Source organism: Acanthochromis polyacanthus, chromosome 4 (assembly GCF_021347895.1).
Source record: "Acanthochromis polyacanthus isolate Apoly-LR-REF ecotype Palm Island chromosome 4, KAUST_Apoly_ChrSc, whole genome shotgun sequence".
NCBI lineage: Eukaryota > Metazoa > Chordata > Actinopteri > Pomacentridae > Acanthochromis > Acanthochromis polyacanthus.
Window position 1 is genome coordinate 15,135,899 of NC_067116.1, and position 25,334 is coordinate 15,161,232.

Consider the following 25,334-nt stretch of genomic DNA (forward strand, 5'->3'; position numbering starts at 1 on the left):
ATCACAGTGAAAATATAACAACAAGTCAGAGATTTGGTAACAGGTAAATACAATGGTCATCATTCAACCTAAATAGAGAGGAAATTCAGAGGTTAATAAGGGAATTCAGTCCAAAATCATAGTATCCTGGGGAAGAAATGATTAACATCACAAATTAATAAATCGACTTCTATCAGACATGCAAATATGATCTTCAAATATGTCATAGATGAAACACTGTGAGTAACTGTGGTAAATCTGGAAAAACCAAATGCATATAGAAATATTAATTTGGCAAGTGTTTTTGTTTAAGTTCAGTTCCAGTCTCTTTGTTTCAGTCAAAGAGAGTGAGAGGGTGACTCCAGCCTTCAGCCATAAAGTTTTACGACTTGTTATCTGATCTGTGGAATGCAGAGACGTCTCCGGCTGAGGGTCTCCTGAAGCTGAAAAGGGATTTTAGCATGAAAGTTCATTAAACAAACATCCATAGCATATAATTGAAAGTCATTGTCTTTTAAAAAGAAGAAGTTATTCCAGGGGTTTAAATGTTCACAGGAGCTCCATCCTTCTGTGAATGAAAACCTACAGAAATACAAATGTCTCAATCTTCCTATAGAGATGGGTGTTGGTCAGTGCTGGAGAGAGGGACAGCTTATCTGAGTTTTGATCAGCTCAGAAATTCCAGGGCCTTTGCAGTCTTGCTACATTAAAATCCAACATTACATGCTCAAATGTCTTGTTATGTGTAGCCATAACCCAAAGATATTCAGTTTACTGTGGTAAAGTAGATAATCATCACATTGGAGAAACAGAGAATATAAAATGACTTAAATCAATCATCAGAATAATTGCAGATTGATTTCACAAGCACAAACCACAGTGTCAATGAGAAGCACAAATGTTTAGTAAATGGGAATTGAGTGTGATGGTGATGGGATGTAAGATAAACCGCTGCGGTGAGGAGAAGGTCTTGTTAAGGATCTCCCATATCTCGCTCATAAAGAAAGGAGAGAGTAGGAGGGTGAGGCCCAGGGAACAAGTGAGCTAAGCAAGGGCGTCAGTTTGTTTTTAAAAGTGGGGGGGATGGAGACCACAGCACTTTGAGAAAATGTCGAAGAACGGCGGCAAAATGCTACAAGCTGGGCTCGAACTCACAACCACCGCACCAAAAGTGGAGACTCAACCTGTTAAGCTATCAGTACATACAGGTAAAGAGGTCTGTGGGCCGCTATAGTACTAATTCTCCCGGGCCGAAATTTTGCCCCTGCACGCCTCTGGTCAGAGCTTCCACTTGGCACGGGCGCAAATTTAGCATCTGCACGTTTTTTTTAACCTCACGAAGGTGTGCTGCATGTCTGTGCAACTCTCGGCCGAGTGCGGATGGTGCGTTCAGGAGCGTCGGAATTTTCTATACTGCTGAAAATAACTGCGTTTACAACGGCTTACATGTGAAGAATTTGAATGTGTTGGAGACAAAATGACCCCTGACAAAAAGTGAGGGGGACACGTCCCCACCGTCCCCCCCTAAACTGACGCCTATGGAGCTAAGGGTGGGTATTTAGAGACATAGGACAAGAACTAGAGTGTTTGAAATGGGGTCTTGCTCCTGAACCTCACCGAAAGAGTTCATTTTGATTTTCTGTCACAGAAGTAATGAATTAATGAACAGTTTAAGTCCATCCATCCATCCATTATCTATACAATGCTTAATCCTCATTAGGGTCACGGGTGGCTGGAGTCTATCCCAGCTGACTGAGGGTGAAGACAGGAGACGCTCTGGACAGGTCACCAGTCTATCACAGGGCTTGTAACTACTCAGGTCTGATGTTTATGAAGGCCACGAATCATACAGATGTCTTTTAACTTTTTATTATCCCTCTCCAGTCAGCAGACACCGTGAAAACTACAAAATAAAAGACACAGAAACCTTTAAATTACACAAACTCACATGAAAATTATCTCATCACATACACCTGCTATAAAAACTGTTTACACAAAAGACTTTTACAAAAACATGAAACAAATATGAATAACATGAAATAAATAAGTCACAGTTACCGTGTGCGCCTCTCAGACCATCGGAATAGTTCGCTTGTTAGTTTGTCTTCTTCTCTGTAGCACGTTGTAATGGTGTATGACTCTGCTGCCATGTTGCATTTCCCACAATCCTTCACATTGAACCCTGAACTAAACCGTGGTCATGTGACTTATTTATATCTATCAAAAACATTTAAAAACAGTGTTGCATTTTTAACATTAAACATATAAACCTTATTTATTTTACCTTTAAATCAATTTTTATAATTTTACGTATTATTTATAAAAACAATAACAAAACAATAAATGAGACCACAATTAAATTACTGTCCCCTGGACAGTTACACTCCCACCAAATTACTGTAATTTATGAAACCTTTACACAAACATTGAATAAATCCAGTAATTTCATCAATTAAACATCTGGTATTTGGGAAGTGGTTTGATTTTTGGTTCCTGTGGAACATACTTTACTTGTTTTCTACAAGCACAACTAATTTATGAATAGGACGTTCAAGTATGGATGAAGTAGTGTTTTGTTGACTCTTGTCCCCACATTTTCGACTTCCCATTTGTACAGTAGCCTTTCGTACTAGTCCATCCTCATCTTTACAAACATCTAGTACCCTTCCAAGCCTCCACTCATTACGGGGAATTTCCTTCTCTTTCACAATGACAATATCTCCAACCTTCACATTTCTCTTTGAAGAATGCCAGCATTGTCTGAGGGTGATGTTTGCTAGGTACTCTTTCCTCCATCTACTCCAAAATTGTTCCGCCAGATACTGGACTCTGCGCCACCTTTTCCTAACATATACATCCTCTGCTACAAATTCTCCTGGAGGAGGCAGTGGGACAGAACTTTTCATGGTAAGCAAATGGTTAGGCGTGAGTGGCTCTAAACTTTTGGGATCACTGATACTGTCAGTGGTGAGTGGGCGGCTGTTTACGACTGACACGGCTTCATAGAAAAATGTTCTTAGAGAAGCATCATCTAATCTTCCTGCACTCTTAGAGAGAACCCAGCTAAGGACGCTCCTAACTGTTCTGATCTGCCGCTCCCAAACTCCACCCATGTGACTGGCATCAGGAACATTCATAATAAAATCACATTGTTTCTCTGCCAGGTAAACCTTTAACCTGTCTGTGTCGACTTCTTTCAAAGATTTTGTGAGCTCATTTTTAGCTCCAACAAAATTTGTCCCTTGATCTGACCTAAGCTGTCTCACAGCTCCACGAATGGCTATGAAGCACCGCAATGCGTTTATGAAGGCATCCGTTGTTAAGTCTTCCAGCATTTCAATATGGATTGCCCTGGATGATAGACAGGTGAATATGAGACCGTACCTCTTAGTCTCTTTACGACCTTGCTTGGTCATAAAAGGCCCAAAACAATCCATCCCACAGAAGGAGAATGGTGGTGAGGGATCCACGCGGTCAGCAGGTAGGTCAGCCATTTTTTGCGTTTCTGTTGGTCTTCGAGCTCTCCTGCATGTGACACATTGTTTGATGTAGTTTGCTACAACTTTACTGCCACTAACTATCCAGTAACCATTTGCTCTGAGCTCATTGAGAGTCTGTCCTCTACCTTGGTGATGAGTTTTATCATGACAGTAGCCTAATATCAGACGAGTGACCACACTGTCTCTTGGTAAGATAACAGGATGCTTCTCATCCAGAGGTAAGGAGGCCTTCTTCAATCTCCCACCCACCCTGAGGATCCCATCCTGCACTACAGGGTCAAGCTGAAACAGCTGATGGCTGCGTGGCAGATTACCGTGACTTAACATTTGCACTTCCTCTTTGAATGCACCTTTCTGTGCTAACTTCACAAGTACAAGACTAGCTTTTCTTCTGTCCTCGACATTTACAGGCTCTGTCATTTTGGTCCCCTTTGCTAATTTCTGAATTCGAGCAACAACATTCAGTGCTGTATGCCATTTTGAGAACCGCTCAAATCTCTGCAAAAAACTGTCCTCTTCAACTACTTTTACTTGTAGTATGTGTGTTGTTTTTACTTCTGGATCTCCAATCATAAGCTGTGGAGTAAGTTTTTGTGTCACAATCTCTCTCTCCCACAGGAATTTTGGTCCTGTAAACCAGGTTGAATTCATCAACTCTGACACCTTCAGGCCTCTGGAAGCGTGATCCGCTGGGTTTTGGTCACTGTCGACATAGTTCCACTGTGTTGGGTCTGTCGTTTCTTTGATTCTTTGCACTCTGTTTGCAACAAAGACGTGAAACCTTCGAGCGTCATTGTTGATGTAGCCCAAAACTACCTGAGAATCTGTCCAGAAGTACTCTTGGTCGATTTTGAGCTCCAGCTCCTCCTTCAATACACTACTGACTGCTGAAGAGACCACTGCAGCTGTCAACTCTAGTCTGGGTATGGTGACAACCTTTGTAGGTGCGACCCTCGCCTTACCTATGACTAAGGAACAATGCACTTTATCCTCTGTCACTACTCTAATGTAGGAACACTGGCCATATCCATGGCTACTGGCATCAGAAAAGTGATGCAGTTCCATCCTCTGTACCTTCCCAAGGTTTTCAGGAGTGAAGCATCTTGGGATCTGGAGTTTCTGCAGATTTTCTAGGTCATTTAACCAGCTCTGCCATCGTGGTTTTAACTCTGTGGGTAGTTGTTCATCCCATCCTATGCCCTTTTGGCACATTTCTTGTAGTATTTTCTTTCCCAGTAGCAGGAAAGGAGCTAGGAAACCTAGCGGGTCAAACACTGAGGCAACCGTGGAGAGAATTCCCCGCCGTGTTGCAGGCTTCACCTCCAGGTCGACCTTAAAGGAGAAGGTGTCACTATCCACACTCCATTTTACTCCCAACACAGTCTGAACTGGAAGTTCAGCGTGACTGAGATCCACATCATGAACTCCAATAGCACGTTCACTGTCAGGAATAGATTCCAAAACTTGTCTGTTGTTTGAGATGAACTTGTGCAGGTGTAATCTCCCCTTTGCACACACATTTTGTGCTTCTCTGACCAGTTTGATGGCTGTGCCCACGGACTCTACACTGACAAGGCCATCATCCACATAAAAATTCTTTCTGATAAAGTCAGCTGCTGCGGGATAGTCCTTTTCATTTTTTATTGCGAGATACTTCATTCCATAATTTGCACAACCAGGAGAAGATGTTGCTCCAAAGAGATGGACCCGCATGCGATACTCGACTGGCTCAGATGTTGCGTCGCCATTTTCCCACCACAGGAAACGTAAGTAGTCTCTATCCTCTGGGTTTACATGAAATCTGTGAAACATTTTTTCCACGTCACATATCACTGCAATTGGGTGATTGCAGAACCTGCAGAGCACTCCTGTCAGTCCGTTTGTGAGGTCAGGTCCGGCAAGCAAGTGATCATTTAGAGCTGTGCCCTCATACTTGGCGGAGCAGTCAAAAACAACCCTGATTTTCTCTGGCTTCCTGGGGTGATACACACCCTGGTGGGGAATATACCACACATTTCCTGGCATGGGTTGGTTCTCAGCCCTCTCTGCATCTCCATCCCTGAAGACTCCTTCCATAAACTTAATGTAGTCATGCTTGAATTTGTGATTTCTCTCAAATTTTCTTTGCAGTTGCTTCAGCCTCACCAGAGCCAGCCGCTTGTTTTCTGGCAACTGTGGACGAGCCTTAAAGGGGAGTGGCATTTCCAGGTGCCCATCAGCATTCTGGTGTATCTTTTCATTAAGAAACTGCATAAACAGAATGTCATCTTGTGAGATGCTCTTTTCCCCACAGTTGGCATCTTTGAAATCAGCTTCGAGTGCTCTGATGACAGTAGCTGGTGTCAAGGTTGGACATTCCTTGACTGACACACGATGACACAAACCTGTTACTTCAGTTGACCTTGCTACACCTGCTGAGCTTCCAACAATGCTCCAACCGAGGTCAGTTTTAATGCCATAAGGCTCATCATCACCTCCTGTTATAAACTGACGTGGAGCCAAGGCTCTTGGGCAGTCATAGCCTATGAGTAGGCCAACGTCACATTCCATCAATTCTGGTATTTCAGGAGCTATTCGCTTGAGATGTTTCCATTCTTTAGCCGTTTCGGTGGTGGGAATATGAGAACGTTCAAGGGGGATGAAGTCTCTGGTATAAGCAGGTGGCAGGTTGACAAAACATTGTGAGGAAAACCCTCTAACTCTAAGCCCACTAACTCTCTCACTCTGTACAACAGAATCTCTTCCCATCATAGTAGTGAGCTTTAGCTTAACTGGCTCTAAACCTGCTCCCAGCTTCTTACATATCTGTTGATCTACAAAGGTGTTGCTACTTTGTGTATCTAACAGTGCATACACTAATGTCTCTGTTTCAGAGGTGGTGGCTAAAGAAACCCACACAGGCACTATCATAGACGTACTCCCACCCTCGCCTCTGTCCACACAGCAGGACAGGGAGGATGTGTTTTCTTCTGCTTGTAAGACGTGAGAGGATGTGTCTGCAGCAGGTCGGTCCACATGAAGTGGTGTGGGATGAGGTTTCTTACATATGCTACAAGTAGCCTTGTTCTTACAGTTCTTTGAATTGTGTCCTCTTCTAAGACAGCCAAAACACAAGTTGTTGTCCATTATAAACCTTTTCTTTTCCTCTACAGGCTTACTGGAGAACTTGTGGCATTTGTGGATAGAGTGACTTTCTTCACAAAACATGCAGGGGACAGGGTTTGTAGATAATGAAGTACTCACTTTCTTTGGTTCACTTTGATTTTTAAAGCTATTCTCTACAGCACTGTGTGTTTTTGCTGATGACAATGTTTTATCTGATGCTCTCACATTTGTAACGTACACATTGGCCTTTGGTCGCTTTGCATCTCTTGATGGCTTTTCTTCAGTAGACTTCAAGGCTTGAAAGGATGTCACAGGATTGCATGCAATGTCTGCTTCTTTTGCCACAAAGTCAGCAAACTTCTTAAAATTGGGGTATTCTTCTGTTTCTCGCAGCTGTTTTGTAACATGTCGATTCCAGCGAGAGGTCAACCAGTCAGGGAGTTTTTGAAGCATCTTTTGATTCTCCTCACAGTCATTTAACACCTGAAGCCCTTTGATGTGTGGCATGGCATTGCTACAGGCTATCAGAAAATCACTGAATTGTCTTAGCTTGCCTGACTCTCTTGAACCAACCCTTGGCCAGTTGTTCAGTTTTTCTCTAAAGGCACGTTGGATTACGAAAGGGTGTCCATACCGGGCATTCAGTGCTTCCCATGCTTGGCTGTAAGCTTCATCATCTTTCCTGAAGAAGCTTCCTTCAACTACAGATTGGGCCTCTCCACTGATATATCTCTGGAGATAGAACAACCTTTCTGCTGGATTTGTGCAGTGACGTTCTATCAGTGTCTTGAAACTTGTGCTCCACTCTAAGAACTTAAGTGGATCTCCTGAGAAGACTTGAGGTTCTGGAGCAGGAAGTCTGGTAAGAACCATTGTGTCATGCAGTGCTTGAACTAATGAGGCTTCAGAGGAATTGACATTAGTTTGCTCGTCAATTTTGTTCTGGCATGTTTGTTCCTTTTTAATTTTCTTAATAGGTGCAGGAGGACAACTAGTCATCTTACTACACTCTGCTTCATTTTTGTCATAAGCCTCACCAGAGTCAGCTTCAGAGTACACCTTAAGCTTGGCTGCCAGCACATTTAGATCTCTCTGATTTTCTAGTCTTTTAAGTTCTTGCTTTTGTGAAGCTATTGCCTCCTCCATGTTAATTTCAGCCTTCTTTGCAGCCAATTGTGCTGCACAGTCTGCTCTTTTTGCTGCAATGCTTTCCTCTGATAAACTTGACCGGCCTGAGTGGTGGCTCTGAACAGCAGATTTAGCCATTATAGACCCAAATATTGACTGAGCATACTCTTTGTGAAGTACTAAACGAAGCCTTACGCTTTCTGCCTGAGCATCAAATTCTTCTTGTCCCACTTCACTCATGCGAACCTTCATGAGTTCCATCAAATCTCTTGTTACAGCTGTGCAGGAGTCCATTTTTCTTCTAACCTCAGTAGAAGGTGCTGATTGAGATCGTATACTTTCATACGCATCTTTCACATATTTCTCCAGTTCTTCAACAGCATCCATCATGTCACCTAAGTCTTGATCTGAGCACTCATCCTTAAGTGTGTTACATGCAATTTTAACCTGCTCTTTCCATTTTTCATAGAACTTGATAAATTTACCTTCCTTCTGAAGAGCCTCTTGTTGCTTGTATTCTAGCATTTTGGGGGTTAACTTTCTTTCTCGTGTAGATTTCCTGAGTTCAACTGTGTGGGATGCAGTGGAAGAAGGCTCGACCGCTGCCATTTTGAGTATTTCTATTTTAGCAAGAACATCACCTATAAGCGATTCTAACTTCTCCTTTTCAGCATCATTTGTTTGTGATTGTAATTGTTCACTTAATCGGTTCAGTTCGTCTTGAAGGAACTTAATCTGTATTTCACTACCTTGTGAATTTTCCTCATGAACTGACATTTTACCGGCTGAAGAAAAGCACTATGTAACGTCAACTTATTCTAAATGCTTAAATGACAACATACTACCACCAGCTATGCCAATGCAATGCAAGTGCAACTTCTGTTCACCTCAATATCTCCTCTGAATGTGCATTTAAACTCTCAAATAAAGAACATCATTCAAATATTGACAACAATTACAATGGTAAACCAGAAACATAAGTCTATGAATATATGTCTCTTTAATAAACCAGTATGTGGTCGTTTTCCTTTTAAACCAGTTTCTTCAAAGTACGTTATGGTCCTTGGAGAAGTGTATGGTTGTACCGACAAACCTGCCGCCGTACGTAGAGCCGCTTCTCTGTTGACAGCGCCCGGATGAACAGTCACTGCACGCTGATGCCTGAACAGGATGTCTGCAGAGCTGTGGTCCACGCTGCCGCGATATACGGTATTCTTCACCCGGTGACGGCTCTCCCTCTCTCCTCTTGATCGGCGTCCCTCCGGTCACCCGCTACTCCCTCGATCGGCTTCCCTCTCTCTCTTTCGCGGACCGCTCGCTGCTCCTCACTCCGGACTCTCGGCCTTACCGACGTTGGGCGTTACGTTTTCACTGTAACTACTCAGGTCTGATGTTTATGAAGGCCACGAATCATACAGATGTCTTTTAACTTTTTATTATCCCTCTCCAGTCAGCAGACACCGTGAAAACTACAAAATAAAAGACACAGAAACCTTTAAATTACACAAACTCACATGAAAATTATCTCATCACATACACCTGCTATAAAAACTGTTTACACAAAAGACTTTTACAAAAACATGAAACAAATATGAATAACATGAAATAAATAAGTCACAGTTACCGTGTGCGCCTCTCAGACCATCGGAATAGTTCGCTTGTTAGTTTGTCTTCTTCTCTGTAGCACGTTGTAATGGTGTATGACTCTGCTGCCATGTTGCATTTCCCACAATCCTTCACATTGAACCCTGAACTAAACCGTGGTCATGTGACTTATTTATATCTATCAAAAACATTTAAAAACAGTGTTGCATTTTTAACATTAAACATATAAACCTTATTTATTTTACCTTTAAATCAATTTTTATAATTTTACGTATTATTTATAAAAACAATAACAAAACAATAAATGAGACCACAATTAAATTACTGTCCCCTGGACAGTTACAGGGCTACATATAGAGACAAACAATCACACTCACATTCACACCTACGAACAGTTTAGAATCACCAGTTAACCTCAGCATATATTTTTGGACTGTGGGAGGACGCTGAAATATCAGGAGAAAACCCACAGACACACAGGGAGAACATGCAAACTCCATGCAGAAAGATCCCAGGCCCAGGCCGGTACGCGAACTGGAGATTTTCTAACTGCAAGGTGACAGTGCTAACCACAGATCTACTGTGCAGCCAAGTTTAATTCCATCCCAGGTAAATTAAGCAACGTGTTTGTTGTGTATCCTCTGCCGTGTTTACCTCTTTTCAAGCAAGTGCTAACATGATTCCCAGGTTTTCATATTGGAAAACAAAGTTAGTTTGTTTATTTATTAGAATATCAAGTTACAAGGTGAATTTCAAATTGTTTTCAAATTGATTTTTAAACAATCGATCAGATTATTCATTAAAACAGACGATGCCACATACAGAACAACTTTACATCAGTGGATTCATCGGTGGCTTTGTAAGACCTCGAGATAATAGATTATTTTTTCTTATGAAAACATCACCTGTAATGTTATTTTCAGCTCAAGCAAGCAATACTGTGCATTTGCCTTGATATATAGCAGTTGCTATCATTATCCATTGACTGAGTACTTTATAGGCAGGCTGTATATCTGCACTTCTTCAGGGCTCAGTTGTTCAGAAGTAATCTGAGTGCTTTGGATCTAAATTTGAAAATGAGTTGTTTCAAAGGAAAAGCCAAGATTCTGAAAATAGAATGGATCATGTAATCCTGTCTTGGGTTTGATCTAAATAAAATCCTGAGTATGTGTTATTTAAAACTTTAAAGTTTTGATTGGGATACCTGTAATCTAAAGAATGAGGATTATCTTGATCCCAGCAGTGGGCTGGAAGAAGGCTGGATTTCAGAAACACACTGTAATAAAACTTTTACAAAAAAGATTTTATCCATATAAAATAATTCTCTAAGTACTGGTCAATATGAAAGCAAAATAATCTATTTATTTTAACTGGCATTCATTATTGTATCAGTTATCAGAGGTGACTGTGTCTCCTGGCTGCAGAGCTTTAAAAGCTCTTCGAATGAAGAGGAACTCCGAACGTTCTTTATGCATTAATGAATCAACATCAGTTAGTCTGTATTAGTAATAGGTCAGATGAGGGAGTTGACTGTTTTAAAGAAATTGAAAATGAAAGGGGATGTTTTTGTTTTTTTATTTTTCATTTAATACAAACACTTAAAATGACCCATAGTATCCTACGTTGTCATATGTAGTCATGTGTAGAACTCTGGTATTGCAGATTTTGTAATACTGAAAAGTTTATATTTGGATCAGGGTAACTCAACCCAATGACGCTGTGAAAAACTGACACAAAAGTAAGACGGATTCTTTGATCCTGAGTATCAAAATGTGGGAGTCCAGCCTGCGGGTGGCGGTGGATGTTTTATTTTTTTACACTCTCTGGACCCTTTAATAGCGAGCAGCTCAAATGTCACATGTATCTCTTAATGGTCACAGTTTACCATCCTCTAATGGTTGCTCCCAGCAGGAACATACACCATCTCAAGCTGGTTTCATGAACATGATGATAAGTTCAGTGGGCTTATCTGCCACCAGCAGTCCAGTAGAATGGGAGTTTGGCAACGATAATGTGCAGATACAAAATGATGTGAGGCAATCATATCCACATGGAGCAGAACCTCAAAGGAACGTTTCCAACATCTTGTGGAATCCACGCCACTGAGAACTGAGGCTGTTTCAAACCAATGGAAGCCACTGTTCAGCATCCATATGGTGTTCCTATGATAAAGAGCTTGGACAGTGTGTCATCAAGAGAGAGATGGAGGCAACTGATCAACAAAACTGAGCTGAAATCATGTTTTAAAAAAATCTATTGAGTTGATGTGTCATCACCTTAAATACTCCATCAAATGCGTTTAGTGGTTGCTGTGTCCCTGATCATCACACAGCAGCACACAGGAACGCCTTCTGCCTGAGCTCATTACCAACAGTGAGGGCGTGTGAACATATACATAAGCAGCTGTCCTGCTTTTGTGTGATGCTGTTGTTGCTGCAGCTCAACACCATCAGAGGGCCATCTATAAATAATAGTGCAGCAGTGACTTGCCTCCATCTCATGACCGAGCAGAGTGACTGATTTTAGACCGAGTCTCCAGGGGAGCCGCTGAAACTGACATCAGGGAGAGGCTACAGTGTTTGCTGTGCGAGAGTTGAAACCCTACAGTAGATTTCCACTCGTCTCATGGGTGCAGTGTGATTTGCAGCATTAAAGGCATTGCTGTCTAATACCTCCTTTGTAGCTGCATGAGCAGCCAAAAGCATAAAGGGTACAGGACATAATCAGGTTTGCAAGGTAGAGAAGAACAGAAAAATACAAGTGCACTGTCACCCCTTTTGACCTGCCTCCACTCGGAACAAAGCAAAAGATAAATACAAACACACATAAAAATGCATGAGCTGCATACACGGCTTCACTGGATACTGTTCATTCACAAGGTTCAATCTCATTTTTCTGCATTTGGAACAGCTGGGGGGTTAAGTGCCTTGCTTAAGGGTATTAAGAAATTACATAGCTGCTGACGGAAGAGAGAGCAATACTTCTTATTCATGCAAAGGAAAAAATGGACACACACACACACACACACACACACACACACACACACACACACACACACACACACACACACACACACACACACACACACACACACACACGCACAGTATCCATGAGCGGTTTCCCAGCCATTGTAGGGATTTCAACACCACTGTGTAGTATTGGATCAGCAGCAGTCAGCCAACAGGAATCCCAGGCTGATATTACTACAAGGTTAAACCACAGTGTTGCCTTATCAGGAGAAAAGGGCTGCAATATAGAATAACTGTTATTGCTGCTATTGTTGCCAAACAATGTTGTGCACCAACTGCAAATTGCATTTTTACTGACAGTCGGTGGTTTGACTTCCCACCTTGCATCGACAGTGTCAAAACGTGTTGCACTTTTGACCAGACGGCGTGTTTCTGTGTGTTCTCAGTGATTTGTTCTCACCTTTAGTTCACGATTGAATAAGTGTGACCTGTGACAGGTGTATGAGAGAGAGTGTCCACATGCAAATAGGCTTGTACCAGTCTGTGGAGAAGATTTGTCTGCTTCTTGAGCCTCCACACATGACCTGCTCCTTCCAGATGACAGCGCAGCCAAGAGACGGCGCTACACCTGCTCATAGCATCATCATCTCATCTGTCCTGCCGCCTCCATGGTCTTGTCTGACTGACTGCTTGGTCTTTTTTAAATTTGTAAAGCTGGACTGCCAGTTTTGAGAATCTTTTTTCTTCATTGCACACTGGTTAGTATGTTGCTGTAATTTGGTAAAAATTGGTCACTAAAGAGGGCCTGCACAGTGACGCAGTGGTTAAAACAGCCGTCGTACAGTTAGAAGATCCCTCGTTCTCATGGGATCTTTCTGCATGGAGTTTGCATGTTCTCCTTGTGCAGTGTAGGCTTTCTCCCACAGTCCAATAACATGCTGAGGTTAGCTAGTGATTCTAAATTGTCCGTAGGTGTGAATGTGAGTGTGATTGTTTGTCTCTATATGTAGCCATGTGATAGACTGGTGACCTGTCCAGGGTGTCCCCTGCCTTCACCTTAAGTCAGCTGGAATAGACACCAGCCCCCTGGGACCCTAATAAAGTTTAAATGGTCTATAGATGATGGATGGATGGGTGGATGGATGGATGGTCACTAAAGATGAAAATATAAAGACTGATCCAGGTGTTATATATTATAGTAGTAATAGTAATAGTAAGGAACTCCTTACTGTTTGTTGTAAATCCAGTATATGGATAAACATAGATTATACATGTGTTAATAAAGGACAGCTGGTGCCTTTGATACTTTTTTGGACTGTCAACCAATATGAAGGATTTCCTTTAATAAGAAGTGAGACAGATTTTTCATCTTTCCTGACTTCTGGCCGAATCTTTGTAGAGCACCTCATTTTATATATTTTTTAGCATTACTCTACCTACACGAGTGTTCCTGACCCAGCAACACTCCCTATTTTCTTTTTCCTTTAGCCTCTTTCTTTCTCCATAGAATAGAATATATCTTTACTGTCACTGTGATTTGCAACAACATTGGTTCATCTCTTAGTGCAAAATAAATAAATACAAAATGCAGAGCTAGGTAGTAGGTACTCAGGTCCATACAGCTAATGTGAGCTTGACAGACCTCAGTTTTCTTTTGACTCTGGGGTAGAATCTGGTTTTCAGTTTGTTTGTCTGTGATTTGTTAGACCTAAGGCATCTACCTGAGGGTAGCGGGTCAAACCAATGATATAACTGTTGTCTGCACCCTTTTATTGTGTGTCCCAAAGGTTCACACTGAACTTGGCAAACTGGCTCTTATGTTCTCGGCCCCCGCAGCCTGGAATCACTTGCAGGCTGAACTACGGCTTCAAGAGCTGATTCTGATTCAGGTTTTTAAAAACATGGTGAAGGGTATGGTGGTAGAATCCATTGGCAGAGTTTTAACTGCTTTCCTTCATAGCAATTATGCTTCCTCCTGTTTAGACTCCTGTTTCTTTTGTGAGTTCTTACTGTATGTTTTCTAATGTATGTGTTTTAATGTTTTCTGTATGAAACTATAACTGTGTGCTGCTGACGTCTTGGCAAAGGCTCCCTTGAAGAAGAGATCATGTAATCTCAATAGGACTCACCTGGTTAAGTAAAAGGTCTAAAAACAATCCAAGGTTAGATTGGTCTTTAATAATGTTTACTGCTCTACTGAGGCAGTGAGATTTGAATAAGTTCTCCAAAGAAGGCAGTGAACCACCGATGATCCTCCGGACGTCCTCTGCTGAGCAGCTGGAGAACCATACAGTTATACAGTATTCATTATGACTGACTTGAACTAAAAGTGTTTTTTTCTGATATTGAAATGAAAAGTGATCATTCAGAGCTTCACAGTTTGAGTAACTGTCCGTATTTTTAATATACATACACTACCATTCAAACGTTTGGGGTCACCTAAGCAATTTCATGTTTTTCATGAAAACTCACACTTTTATTCATGTGCTAACAGAACTGCACAAGGGTTTCCTAATCATCAGTTAGCCTTTCAACACCATTAGCTAACACAAAGTAGCATTAGAACACAGGAGTGATGGTTGATGGAAATGTTCCTCTGTACCCCTATGTAGATATTCTATTAGAAATCAGTCGTTTCCAGCTAGAATAGTCATTTACCACACTAACAATGTCTAGACTGCATTTCTGATTAATTTAATGTTATTTTCATTGAAAAAACATTTCTTTCCAAAATAAGGAAATTATAACTTTTGATTGGTAGAGTATATACAATAACTCTGTGAGAAACTGCAAAAACAAAAGAATAATGAGGATGATGCAATTATACAGGTTTATTTTATCAGTTCATAAATTAGTTCTTTTCATTAAATGTGATGGAAAATTATGATCTGGTTAGGACACCACAAAGCAACATAACTGGGTGTCTCAAAAAGTACTCAGAATTAACACAAATGTGGCAAATTGGATGAATAATGTTTCGATTACTTGGTGTGACTGACGGATCTCAGTCTGTTAGTCGTATAAATTAGGACATAGGGGAGAAAGCAGCTAACTTTAAACACATTTCACAGTTTTTGTTTTCAGTACAATACAGTCACCCCATTAAGTTTTTCACGTTTTCACATTTCCCCCAACTAGTTATAAAACATCTGTTGGAAAAATGAACTTACAATTCCTCATATGCTGTTCACATGCTACTCCATAGTCATTTAGGACAATTCAAAGTGCACAATAATCCGCTGAGTGCAATTTCCAAACTTGGTGACAACGCTGCAGTCCTAAAATAAGTGACAAGTGTTTCTTACGGACATACATGAGGCATTCATCACACGAATCAGGAACAGCGTTATTAAGCTCAGTGGGAGAATCACACACAGCAATCCTTTCATTTCCTTTCAACCCTCTCTTAAACTAATGAAGAGTTATTACTGAGGTTAGTCGACCACAGGAAAACCCGTCGCTGTCTCTCCCACTGAGGAATTAAAGTTAATTGACTGTACCAGGGATTAGGTGTGGACCAGAACCGAATCAGTCTGCCGTTTGAGGTGCAAAGTCATTCCACATGCCCAAATTGAAGTATTACTTTCACACCATGTAACATCACTGTCCTCTGTATTTTTGTCACTGTTAACACCTTCTGGTGGCAATGATGCAGCTACATTATGTTTTTTTCTGTAGTATCATTAATTTCAAAGTGAGCTAAAAGCACAAAATATCATTTTTCTCTTTTATATCCCAGACCTTTTCCCTTTAAAATAGGAAATAATTCTACAGCTACCCAGACAGTAATAATCAATAACTCATTCCAGCTTGGTGTTTTATACTCCAGTGTCATGCTGCCGACTAATCAGCTACTGATAAAAGACTGTTAAATTAAACAAACTTACAGACTGCTGAAGGAGAGCAAAACAATACTGCATGTGTATTTTGAAACGTTATCCATGAAACTGGATGAATACAAGTGTGCAGACTGTTTGCTCTTGATGGAAACAAACTAGTCTGCACCTGAATTGTTTTCCAGTAATAGTGGTTGCATGTGGTTCAGAACAACTAGTCTAGCAACTGGTCAATAATTTTGAAATGTATTCTATCACAAGTCAGCACACTTATTAAGGACAATAGAAAAAAGACAAAAATGACAACTATGCTGTTTGATGTATTTATATTTACAGGATACATAGCAAAGTTGTTGTTGGAGTTACTGAAGTCAAGATATTGTAATTGTGTAACTTTTTTTCATTGAACTACTGTTTATCTACCAATCTATTTATTGCCTATCAGGGTTCTCGCCAGGATTTTTTTCAGGCAGGTCCTCCTGCACGCGCATGCGCAATAGACGGGAACGGGTCAATCGACAGGAAAGTACGGCTGAGGTGGGGAGACATAAATTAACCTAGATTCGCACCCAGTTGATAAAAACAAACGCACATGGCGTTATCTGTCAAAATAACAGCGCAGCGGCCCTAATCACAGTGTTAACCCTTCCTGTTCGGCTGTGGTCAGGAAGCCCGGGGTTAACCCCCTTCACTTCATCAGCAGCCGTAGAGGCAAAGACACAGGAGCCCAGCCGCATCGAAGAACACTGCAGCCTTTATTGTCTATAAACAGTGGCTGAACCGCACAGTACCGTCAACCCAGCTCTCCTCCTCCGACTGCACCGACTGCCCGTCTCTCTCACTCGCTCTCCCCCTCCCTCCCACACACACACGCTGCTCTCTCTCCCACTCTCATGACGGAGCCACACTCTCATAACAACAGTGTAATCTTTGAAATGCGCAGGCGTAGTGGCCCTAATCACAGCATAATCTTTTAAACTGAGCGTAACGGGCCGTTAAGACTGCGTAACGGCCCGTTAGACAGCGTAACGCGCTGGCGAGAACCCTGCCTATGATATTCAGTGAAATCTTCAATTTCCAGACTTTAGAAAACCTATACCTGGACAGATTTCAGCCAATCAAAAGGCTTTCATAATCAGATGAGAAAGCATAACTGTGGTGATAAAAGGTGATAACAGAAGACTTTCACTTAGGAGTTTGAATCCAAGGTGAAGCCATAAATGAACGTTGACCATCATTGCACTTTTGAAGAGCATGGCTCAGAAAGGGAGGAGCCATATATTTTCAAATTACTTGCTTTTGTAGTTTATTTTTTGATTGTTTTCCTGTTTTTACCTCCAGACTTCTGCCTCCTGCAGCCAAACTCATGCATCATAGATGTATCTCTGGCAGGGGAAAATACATTTCAAGCCTTTTTGGGGGTGCAAAGTCCGCAAATGTTTTACACGTCAGATGTGTATAGCAAGTCTATACATTTAGTTTGTGTGTCCCAGTGACCATTAGAATTACTGTTATCACGCTCTCCTCATGTATTTAGCTGTTGGGGGTATTAACATGATAGTTGCTGAGTAACAAAGTCCCCTACAAGGAATTTGACACTCTTGAACTATACTGTGGAGGACATATAGTAGGTTAGAGAGTATAGAATTGAGTATTTATAGTTTACTGTACAGTTTTGAGGATATTGTATGTTCAAGATGAAGCTGCCTGAAGGGAGAGACAGAAAGAAAGAGACATAAATACAAATCTATCTGCTTCTTCGGCAGCACAGACAGCACCATGGATTATCAATACTCAGCACAGTTAGGCTACTGATATTTCAGAGCAGCCATACATTCTAACTTATACAAGGCCCAGTCATTTAGATGTCAATGAGCCAGGGAGAGTAGACAAACATATTCAGCTGAACAACGAGGAAACGGAGAGTTTACAGTACATTTTGGTCATTTAACTAACAAGGGGGATGACAGGCTGCCACATTCCCCCTAAAACATCTACTGATCATACACTGCTTGTCCAAAAAAAGTCTAATATTTTGTTGGACCACTGTTAGCTTTGAGTATGACACATATTCACTGTGGCATCATTTCGATAAGCTTCTGCAATGTCACATCATTTATTTCTGTCCAGGGATGCATTTATTTTCTACCAAGATCTAATATTGATGATGGGAGAATCGGACCGCTGTGAAAATTCTTCTCCAGCACATCCCAAAGATTCTCAATGGGGCTGAGGTCTGGACTCTGTGGAGGCCAATCCATGTGTGAAAATGATGTCTCATGCTCCCTGAATGACTCATTCACAATGTGAGCCCATGAATCCTGGCATTGTTATCTTGGAACATGCCCATGCCATCAGGGAAAAACTCCATTGATGGAAAGACCTGGGGCCTCATTTATAAAACATTGCGTAGGATCCATACTAAAGTTTGCGTACGCCGAAAATACGAAAAGGGCGTATGCCCTTCGCCCCTGATTTATAAAACTGTGCGTAAGCACAGCTGCATGCAATTTCTTGATAAATCACACACCAGCTGGAAGATTGCACAGGTGGATCCACCTCACATTCCGCCCACAACACACCCACATTTTACCATGAATGGTCAATGCAAAGTAACTCATGAATGTATCCGTATATAAATAAGCTGCTGATCCACGGCATTTCACGCAGCGCCGGCCGGCAGTCTTTTCACTGCTGTGTGTCAGGATGAATGAGTCATGTGTGACCCAGGCCACCCTGCCACTAAATTTGCTATGATCATGTCCAATGTACAAATAATTTGTACACTGATTGAATGTACATTTTTTCGGTTCACATAGACAAATTCATTTTCACTCGGGGGTTGTGGTGTGAAGCATGTGTGCCTGCGTGCCTGTACAGGGCTGATTAATGGTTGGACGCTCATCCCATTCGGCCGCATGTGGATAAATAAACAAAATTCTTTACTTTTTTTTACTTTTTACTGTGATAGTTGCAGTGAAGAGTGACAGGAAATGGGGAGAAGAGTAGGGGGAAGACATGCATAAAAGTGCCGCAGGTAGGAATCGAACCCGCGCCACTGCGTCGGAGACCACCCCTGCAAATAGGTCTTCTGCTTTACCCGATGAGGCATACGGGCGCCGAATGATCAGTAAACAAAATTATTTAATAAAGATCACCGCACCGGCCCCAGATTTGGACCAGCCCGTCGGTCAAACGACCGAATGCAATAACGTTCAATCCGCTCCTGTTAATATATGAACATAGTTCTGCAAATACAGTTGTCGGCCGAATGACGCACTATAGGAACATCTACAACAATGAGGGTTTATGATTATCCGGCTCTACAAGTCTAATATGTGATAACAATAAAGGTTTGAGATCAATCTGGTTTCAATTCGCCACTTCATCCTCCGGCACTGCCGTTCCCTCTGTCTCCAAAATGTGCTTAAGCAAGCATCAAAGTTGGCGCACCGGTGCGCACATTCTCACGCCAAGTTTGTTTTAGAAATCACAACGTACACAGCGTACGCCACTTTCTACGCAAAGTTTGTGATTTACGCCCTGCTTTGTGCGTAAGGAAGCATCAAGAATCAAGGTTGGCGAACCGGTGCGCACATTCTCACGCCAAGTTTGTTTTTATAAATCACAACCTTTGTGTAGACTTTCTAGCCCTGTTTTGTGCTCACGCAAGCTTTATAAATGAGGCCCCTGGTGTTTTTTATTATACTTAGTTAGTCAGCTGACCTCATTTTTTCGGCACATAACGTTGATGAACCTGGACCTGACCAACTGCAGCAACCCCGGTTCATAACACTGCCTCCACAGGCTTGTATGGTAGGCACTAGGCATGATGAGGGCATCACTTGTTCTGCCTCTCTTCTTACCCTGATGCACCCATCACTCTGGAACAGGGTACATCTGGACTCATCAGACCACATGACCGACCACATTTCTTCCTCAAAGATGATGGTTCACCACTATCCTTCAGGTTTTAATGATGCATTGGATGGTTCTGAACCTTTTTTTTAGTAATTTCAGAAATCTCCTTATTTTTTTTCTTTGCTTGATAAAGGCCAATAATAATGTTTCTAGCACAGTTGCTTAAGAAATGAGAAGCTCCTCACTGCGTCAGCTAAGGTTAAATAAGTTGTTGCAGCTGAAACATATTCATCACTGCAGTAATTATCCAATGGAAGGCTCTCACATATTTGCTTAGTTAAAGCCAGGTGGAGATTTTTTTGGACAGGCAGTGCATTTTACATCAGTGTTTTTATCATCTTGTTCAAAAGTTCTTCTTGTCCCTCAAGACCAAATAATATTGGTTTCATTTTTCCTTTTTATTCAACCTTGATTTTACCAGGTAAGACATTAAGGGTAATTATTTATGCCTAACAAGTGCAGAAATATACCTTTGACACAAGGTTAAAACTTTTCCTGATAATGTTTTACAAATAATAAAAGCCACAAAGTATGTGTGGTAAGATGTACAGCAAGTCTGAATGCTTTAAATACGGCATGCATGAGACCTATTATCATTTGCTCAAGGGTGTGACATATAGCAGCATCTTCACAGTTGATATTTGGACAGACTGGATTTCAAGTTGTTCTCTCCAGGAATTAGTCATGGCCCAGTTAGTCATCCAGTTCATGGACATTAAAGAAATTTCCACTTAGCTTGTTCGATCAGCGCATTACATTAGCACTGACATTAGCTCCTTACATTAGCGCATATTATACCTGCAAGCTTTCTGTTCTGCTGCTCCCACCATAAGGCAACCATTAGCTTACTCCCACGGTCACAGCTATAATTATTTATGGTAAAAGGATCTCTAATGTGATTTTTCGACCCCAAATTTTACAGCACACTAGACAGTCTGGACTTTTGAAGGTTGAGTCAGATAATGTTTCAGTCAGTATGTCCTCACTGAATGCATTTCTTTTCTGTCTGTCAAAGCATATGCCTTTGAGAAATACTGTTCATTTGGTTGCATCAGCTCACTGTGCTGCATTGTTGCATTATTTCTACAGACTGAGTACAGTGAGCTTTGCAAACTTTAAGATTAATCTGCTTCTGACAGAACACAAAGACAGTGACACATACAGACTCTGTTTTGAATGATATAGGACTTTGAGGACACGTTTCCTGTATTTTTAGGCTGCACTGAAGTTGTTAACATTTTGACCCCTCAGAACACTCTGTTTTTCCAGTAGATTTATTCCTGTCAAGGTAGGAAAGCCTCTGAAACACCCTGCAAACCACGCTAGATAGTCTACCAACACAAAGTACATATAGTTTTATAAAAACATGTCACAGTAACCCAGGGGCGAATTGAGAAAGAAGACAGAAGTCACAAATTAATTGAATGATAAGACCAGCACAGTTGGGCTGGTCTGGTCCAAAAATCCCGGGCCGAATGTGACTCCTAATCCGGCCCTGCAGTAACCCCTTCAGCAATGGTGGAAAGTAACTAAGAGTACTGTACTGAAGTGTAATTTGAAATTACTTTTACTTGTGCATATTTTGTACTTATTCCACTACATTTGCTGCAGTGATTTCGTAGGTTAATATTTTGCACACTTGGACAGAAAAAACATTATTTTTAACAAGTCATTTTTGTCTATTACTAGTCCCTAAAGTCACATTTTCTAAAAATAGATGGTTAAAAACTATGGCTGCACAGTAATATACGGCACTTTAAAAAAAAAAATCACCTACAGTGGAAGTAGTGCCTTGTCAACACTGAATAATAGACAATTTAGTTCCACTGTTTTTGGGAAGAATTTTTTTTTTTTTTTAAATCCTTCATGTAAAAGTGAAAACAGATGTCTACAAAATAATGACAATTGATTAAAAAGATTAAATGGAAAAAAAGCGATTGTACAACTTTGTACAAATCTGTTTCCACTCTGACGTGAAAACAAAAATCAGTTTCTGCAAATTATTGTCAAAAAAATGTTTTGTATTTAATTTTTTTAAAGAAGCCTCTTTTTTCTTTGATGACAGCTTTGCACACTCTTAGGATTCTCTCGATGAGCTTCATGATGTAGTCACCTGGAATGGCTTTGAATTTACAGGTGTGTCTTGTCAAGAGTGAATTTGTAGAATTACTTGCCTTCTTAATGTGTTTGAGACCATCGGTTTCGTTGTGCAGAGGTAGGGTTAGTACACAGTGGATAACCCTGTTTGACTACTTCTGTAATCCACAGTATGGCAAGAACCAATCAGCTAAGTAAAGAGAAATTACAGTCAATCATTACTTTTCGAACTGAAGGTCACTCGAATCAGAAAATTAGAGCCCACATAAATTCTTCACAGACTTCAAGTAGCAGGCAAATCTCAACATCGACTGTTCAGAGGAGACTGCGTGGATCATGCCTTCATGGTCTCAGTGCTGCAAAGAAGCCACTACTGAGGATGAACAAGAAGAAAGAGAATAGTTTGAACCCAGAAACACCAGGAATGGACATTAGACCAATGGAAATCTGTACTTTGGTCTGATGACTCCAAATTTGAGATTTTACTTCCCATCGCCGTGTCTTTGTGAGACCAGAAAAGGTGAACGGATGGTCTCTACATGCATGGTTCCCACCGTGAAGCATGGAGGAGGAGGTGTGATGGTGTGGGGGTGCTTTGCTGGTGACTCTGTTGGGGATTTATTCCAAATTCGAGGCACATTGAACCAGCATGGCTACCACAACATCTTGCTGCAACATGCCATCCCACCTGGTTCACACTAACTGAGACCATCATTTATTTTTCAACGGGACAATGACCTCAAACACACCTCCAGGCTGTGGAAGGGCATTTTGACCAAAACAGAGAGTGATGACGTGGAGTAGAGCTGCGTCTGATGGCCTGGTGTCCACAATCACCTGACCTAAACCCAATCCAAATGGTTTAGGATGAGATGAACCACAGATTGAAGGCAAAGCAGCCAACAGGAGCTCAGGGAACTCCTTCAAGACAGTTGGAAAACCATTCCAGGAGACTACCTCATGAAGCTAACTGATAGAATGCCAAGAGTGTGCACAGCTGTCATCTAAGCAAAAGCAAAGAAATTAAAATACAAAACATGTTCTGATTTGTTTAACACTTTTTTGTTTACTACATAATTCCATATGTGTTCTTTCATAGTTTTGATGTCTCCACTATTAATCTACAATGTAGGAAATAATTAAAATAGATAAAAACGATTCCATGAGAAGGTGTGTCCAAATTTTTGACTGGTACTGAAGCTAAAAGTGGTCTAATGAAATGCCGTCTATTATAACTGTCACCAGAATGTTCTTGTAAAGTATTTTGACCCTGGTTTGACACATATTCATTGGATGATTGTAAATGAGGTTCTGAAATGGGTGAATATTTCATGCATTGCTTTCCAGGTTTCAAGGAGCAGCAGCTATAGGGATAGAGGGCCTTTAATATTAACAATGGACAGCCCTGAAATGAGCAATCAATGTCATGACCTGTTTATCAGCAGTTTAAGTCTAACCCCGCCTACAAATATATTGACATTGAGTCAATGCTGCAAACTGCTGGTTTGCAGGCGGAAGAAGGGCAGCTCCTTTGCACAGCCATACAATACACAAGTATACAAGATACATGGAGTGTTTATCATCTTCATCCTTACAGATTCATCAAAACATTTATATAAACTGGACTGAAGTGATTTGATTCATTATCTTGAATTCAGAGTGGATCCTTCCTTCTTCTGCCTTTACTAGCAGAAGAAGGATGGGATGTCTCATGGCTCCCCCTGAAGTTACTTCTGACTAGTCTGCTTTGTCTGTCTACAGGCTTTCTGTAAGTTATGCTGCCAGTGCACTGATGGGCCACGCCTGGGCTTTTTCAAACAAGGGTCTGAACTCTGCAGCAACCTCCTGTTTCATCACCTTGAATCATTCATTATTCCTTTGTGAGCAAAGAGCTGCAGGAGGTTCAGCTGCGTGAAAAAAAAGATATATCGGATTTGAGTCGGTCAGCCATGTGTTTTAGCAGGACTTCCTTTCTTGACAGTCTGCTGTAAGAAACACAGGGATCAAAGAGGGAGAAGCTCTGGAACATAAATGAGTATTGACTCTGCAGAAAGGCAGCAGCAGTGAAGACTGAGCTTATCGTGACAATCTGTCATTTTCGGCCTTTGCAGTGTTGAACAGGGAATGTGCCGTTCAGCTGGAAACCAGTGGTTCATTAACCTGTGAAATAATAGTTACTGCTTGCAGCATATCATTAGCTTTAAGCTGAAATCCTTAGGAAGAAAGGCTCTGCTGTTGGTTTGCTGTGGGTTCAAATATTATTGCTCCTCCTGTTGATTAAACAAGTTGGGATTATCCTGTCCTAACAAGCTACCTGTTCCAGCAGCACCCTCAAATACAACTATAAAGAAATCATTGCAGGATTTGCTCTATATGTCAGATGCAGACATTTTTACCATCTCTGAAACTCTGTTATTTTAAAAAGTAAGAATTACAGCAAAGTAAAAAGCAGCAGTTGCGTCAGATAAATGATTTATATTCCTAACACTTGAACATCATGTATATTTTACATATACTAAATTATGAACTTGGTAGAAGTTTCCCCAAAGCAGATGTATTATAAATTCTTCTTTTTTTGCTAATGAGAATGCATTTTATTATCATGAGAATGAACAGTGTTTTCAACATAAAAAGAATGCCTAAGGATGTACATTTTTTTCCTCTACCAGTCTTCAAGTCTGAAAGGCAAATTTTAGCAGGAGTGAGACCTCTATCAAGGGCATGTTTTTCTCCAGTTACTCTGTAGAGTTGAGTGCATGTGTGGCAAAGCGTCCGTGAGAAATAGCCTAAATAACCTGAATTTCAGTACTCCGTCTGTCCTTCAGCATGAATATATGGAACTAAAAGAGTGTGAAGCACAGAGTTGCTGAAACAGAGCATAGAAAATGGCCTCGCTCAAATACATACACAGTGTGAAGATGATAAAGCAGCCATTGCTTTGCCTTGATGTCCTCTCCATATTTTTCTTAATGTGCAACCAAAACCAGCAGACTGAGCAGAAAACCTCAGGTCAATAATAAGGTTACTGGAAGTAATAAAACCAGCTGGTGTCCAATTTAGTTCCTCTCCAGCCATGCCTTAATAATAGGAAATCTGCAATTTCAAATATTCCAATTGATTCTTGTCTTTGTTTGTTTTTTATATTTACTTAGTTGATCCCGTTTTCCCACATCATCCCTTCAGTTGGCTGATCC

General features: G+C 41.1%; 1 protein-coding gene across 2 annotated transcripts; it reads right to left on the minus strand.

Annotated features, from left to right (window-relative positions):
- Positions 1–1,832: 1,832 nt before the first annotated feature.
- On the minus strand, positions 1,833–9,655 carry LOC127533647 (uncharacterized). 2 transcript variants are annotated; one of them, XR_007941413.1, is made up of 3 exons: positions 9,337–9,655; positions 2,038–9,181; positions 1,833–1,882 (listed from the first exon to the last, which is right to left on the minus strand). XR_007941413.1 is itself a non-coding variant. In XM_051947278.1 (2 exons), the coding sequence occupies exon 2, from the start codon at positions 8,487–8,489 to the stop codon at positions 2,487–2,489; it is 6,003 nt and encodes a 2,000-aa protein (XP_051803238.1). In that variant the 5' UTR covers positions 8,490–9,181; positions 9,337–9,655; the 3' UTR covers positions 1,833–2,486. The 2 variants fall into 2 exon arrangements, 1 of the variants encoding a protein (XP_051803238.1); XM_051947278.1 differs by having other exon boundaries at positions 1,833–9,181.
- Between the last annotated feature and the right edge of the window lie 15,679 nt (positions 9,656–25,334).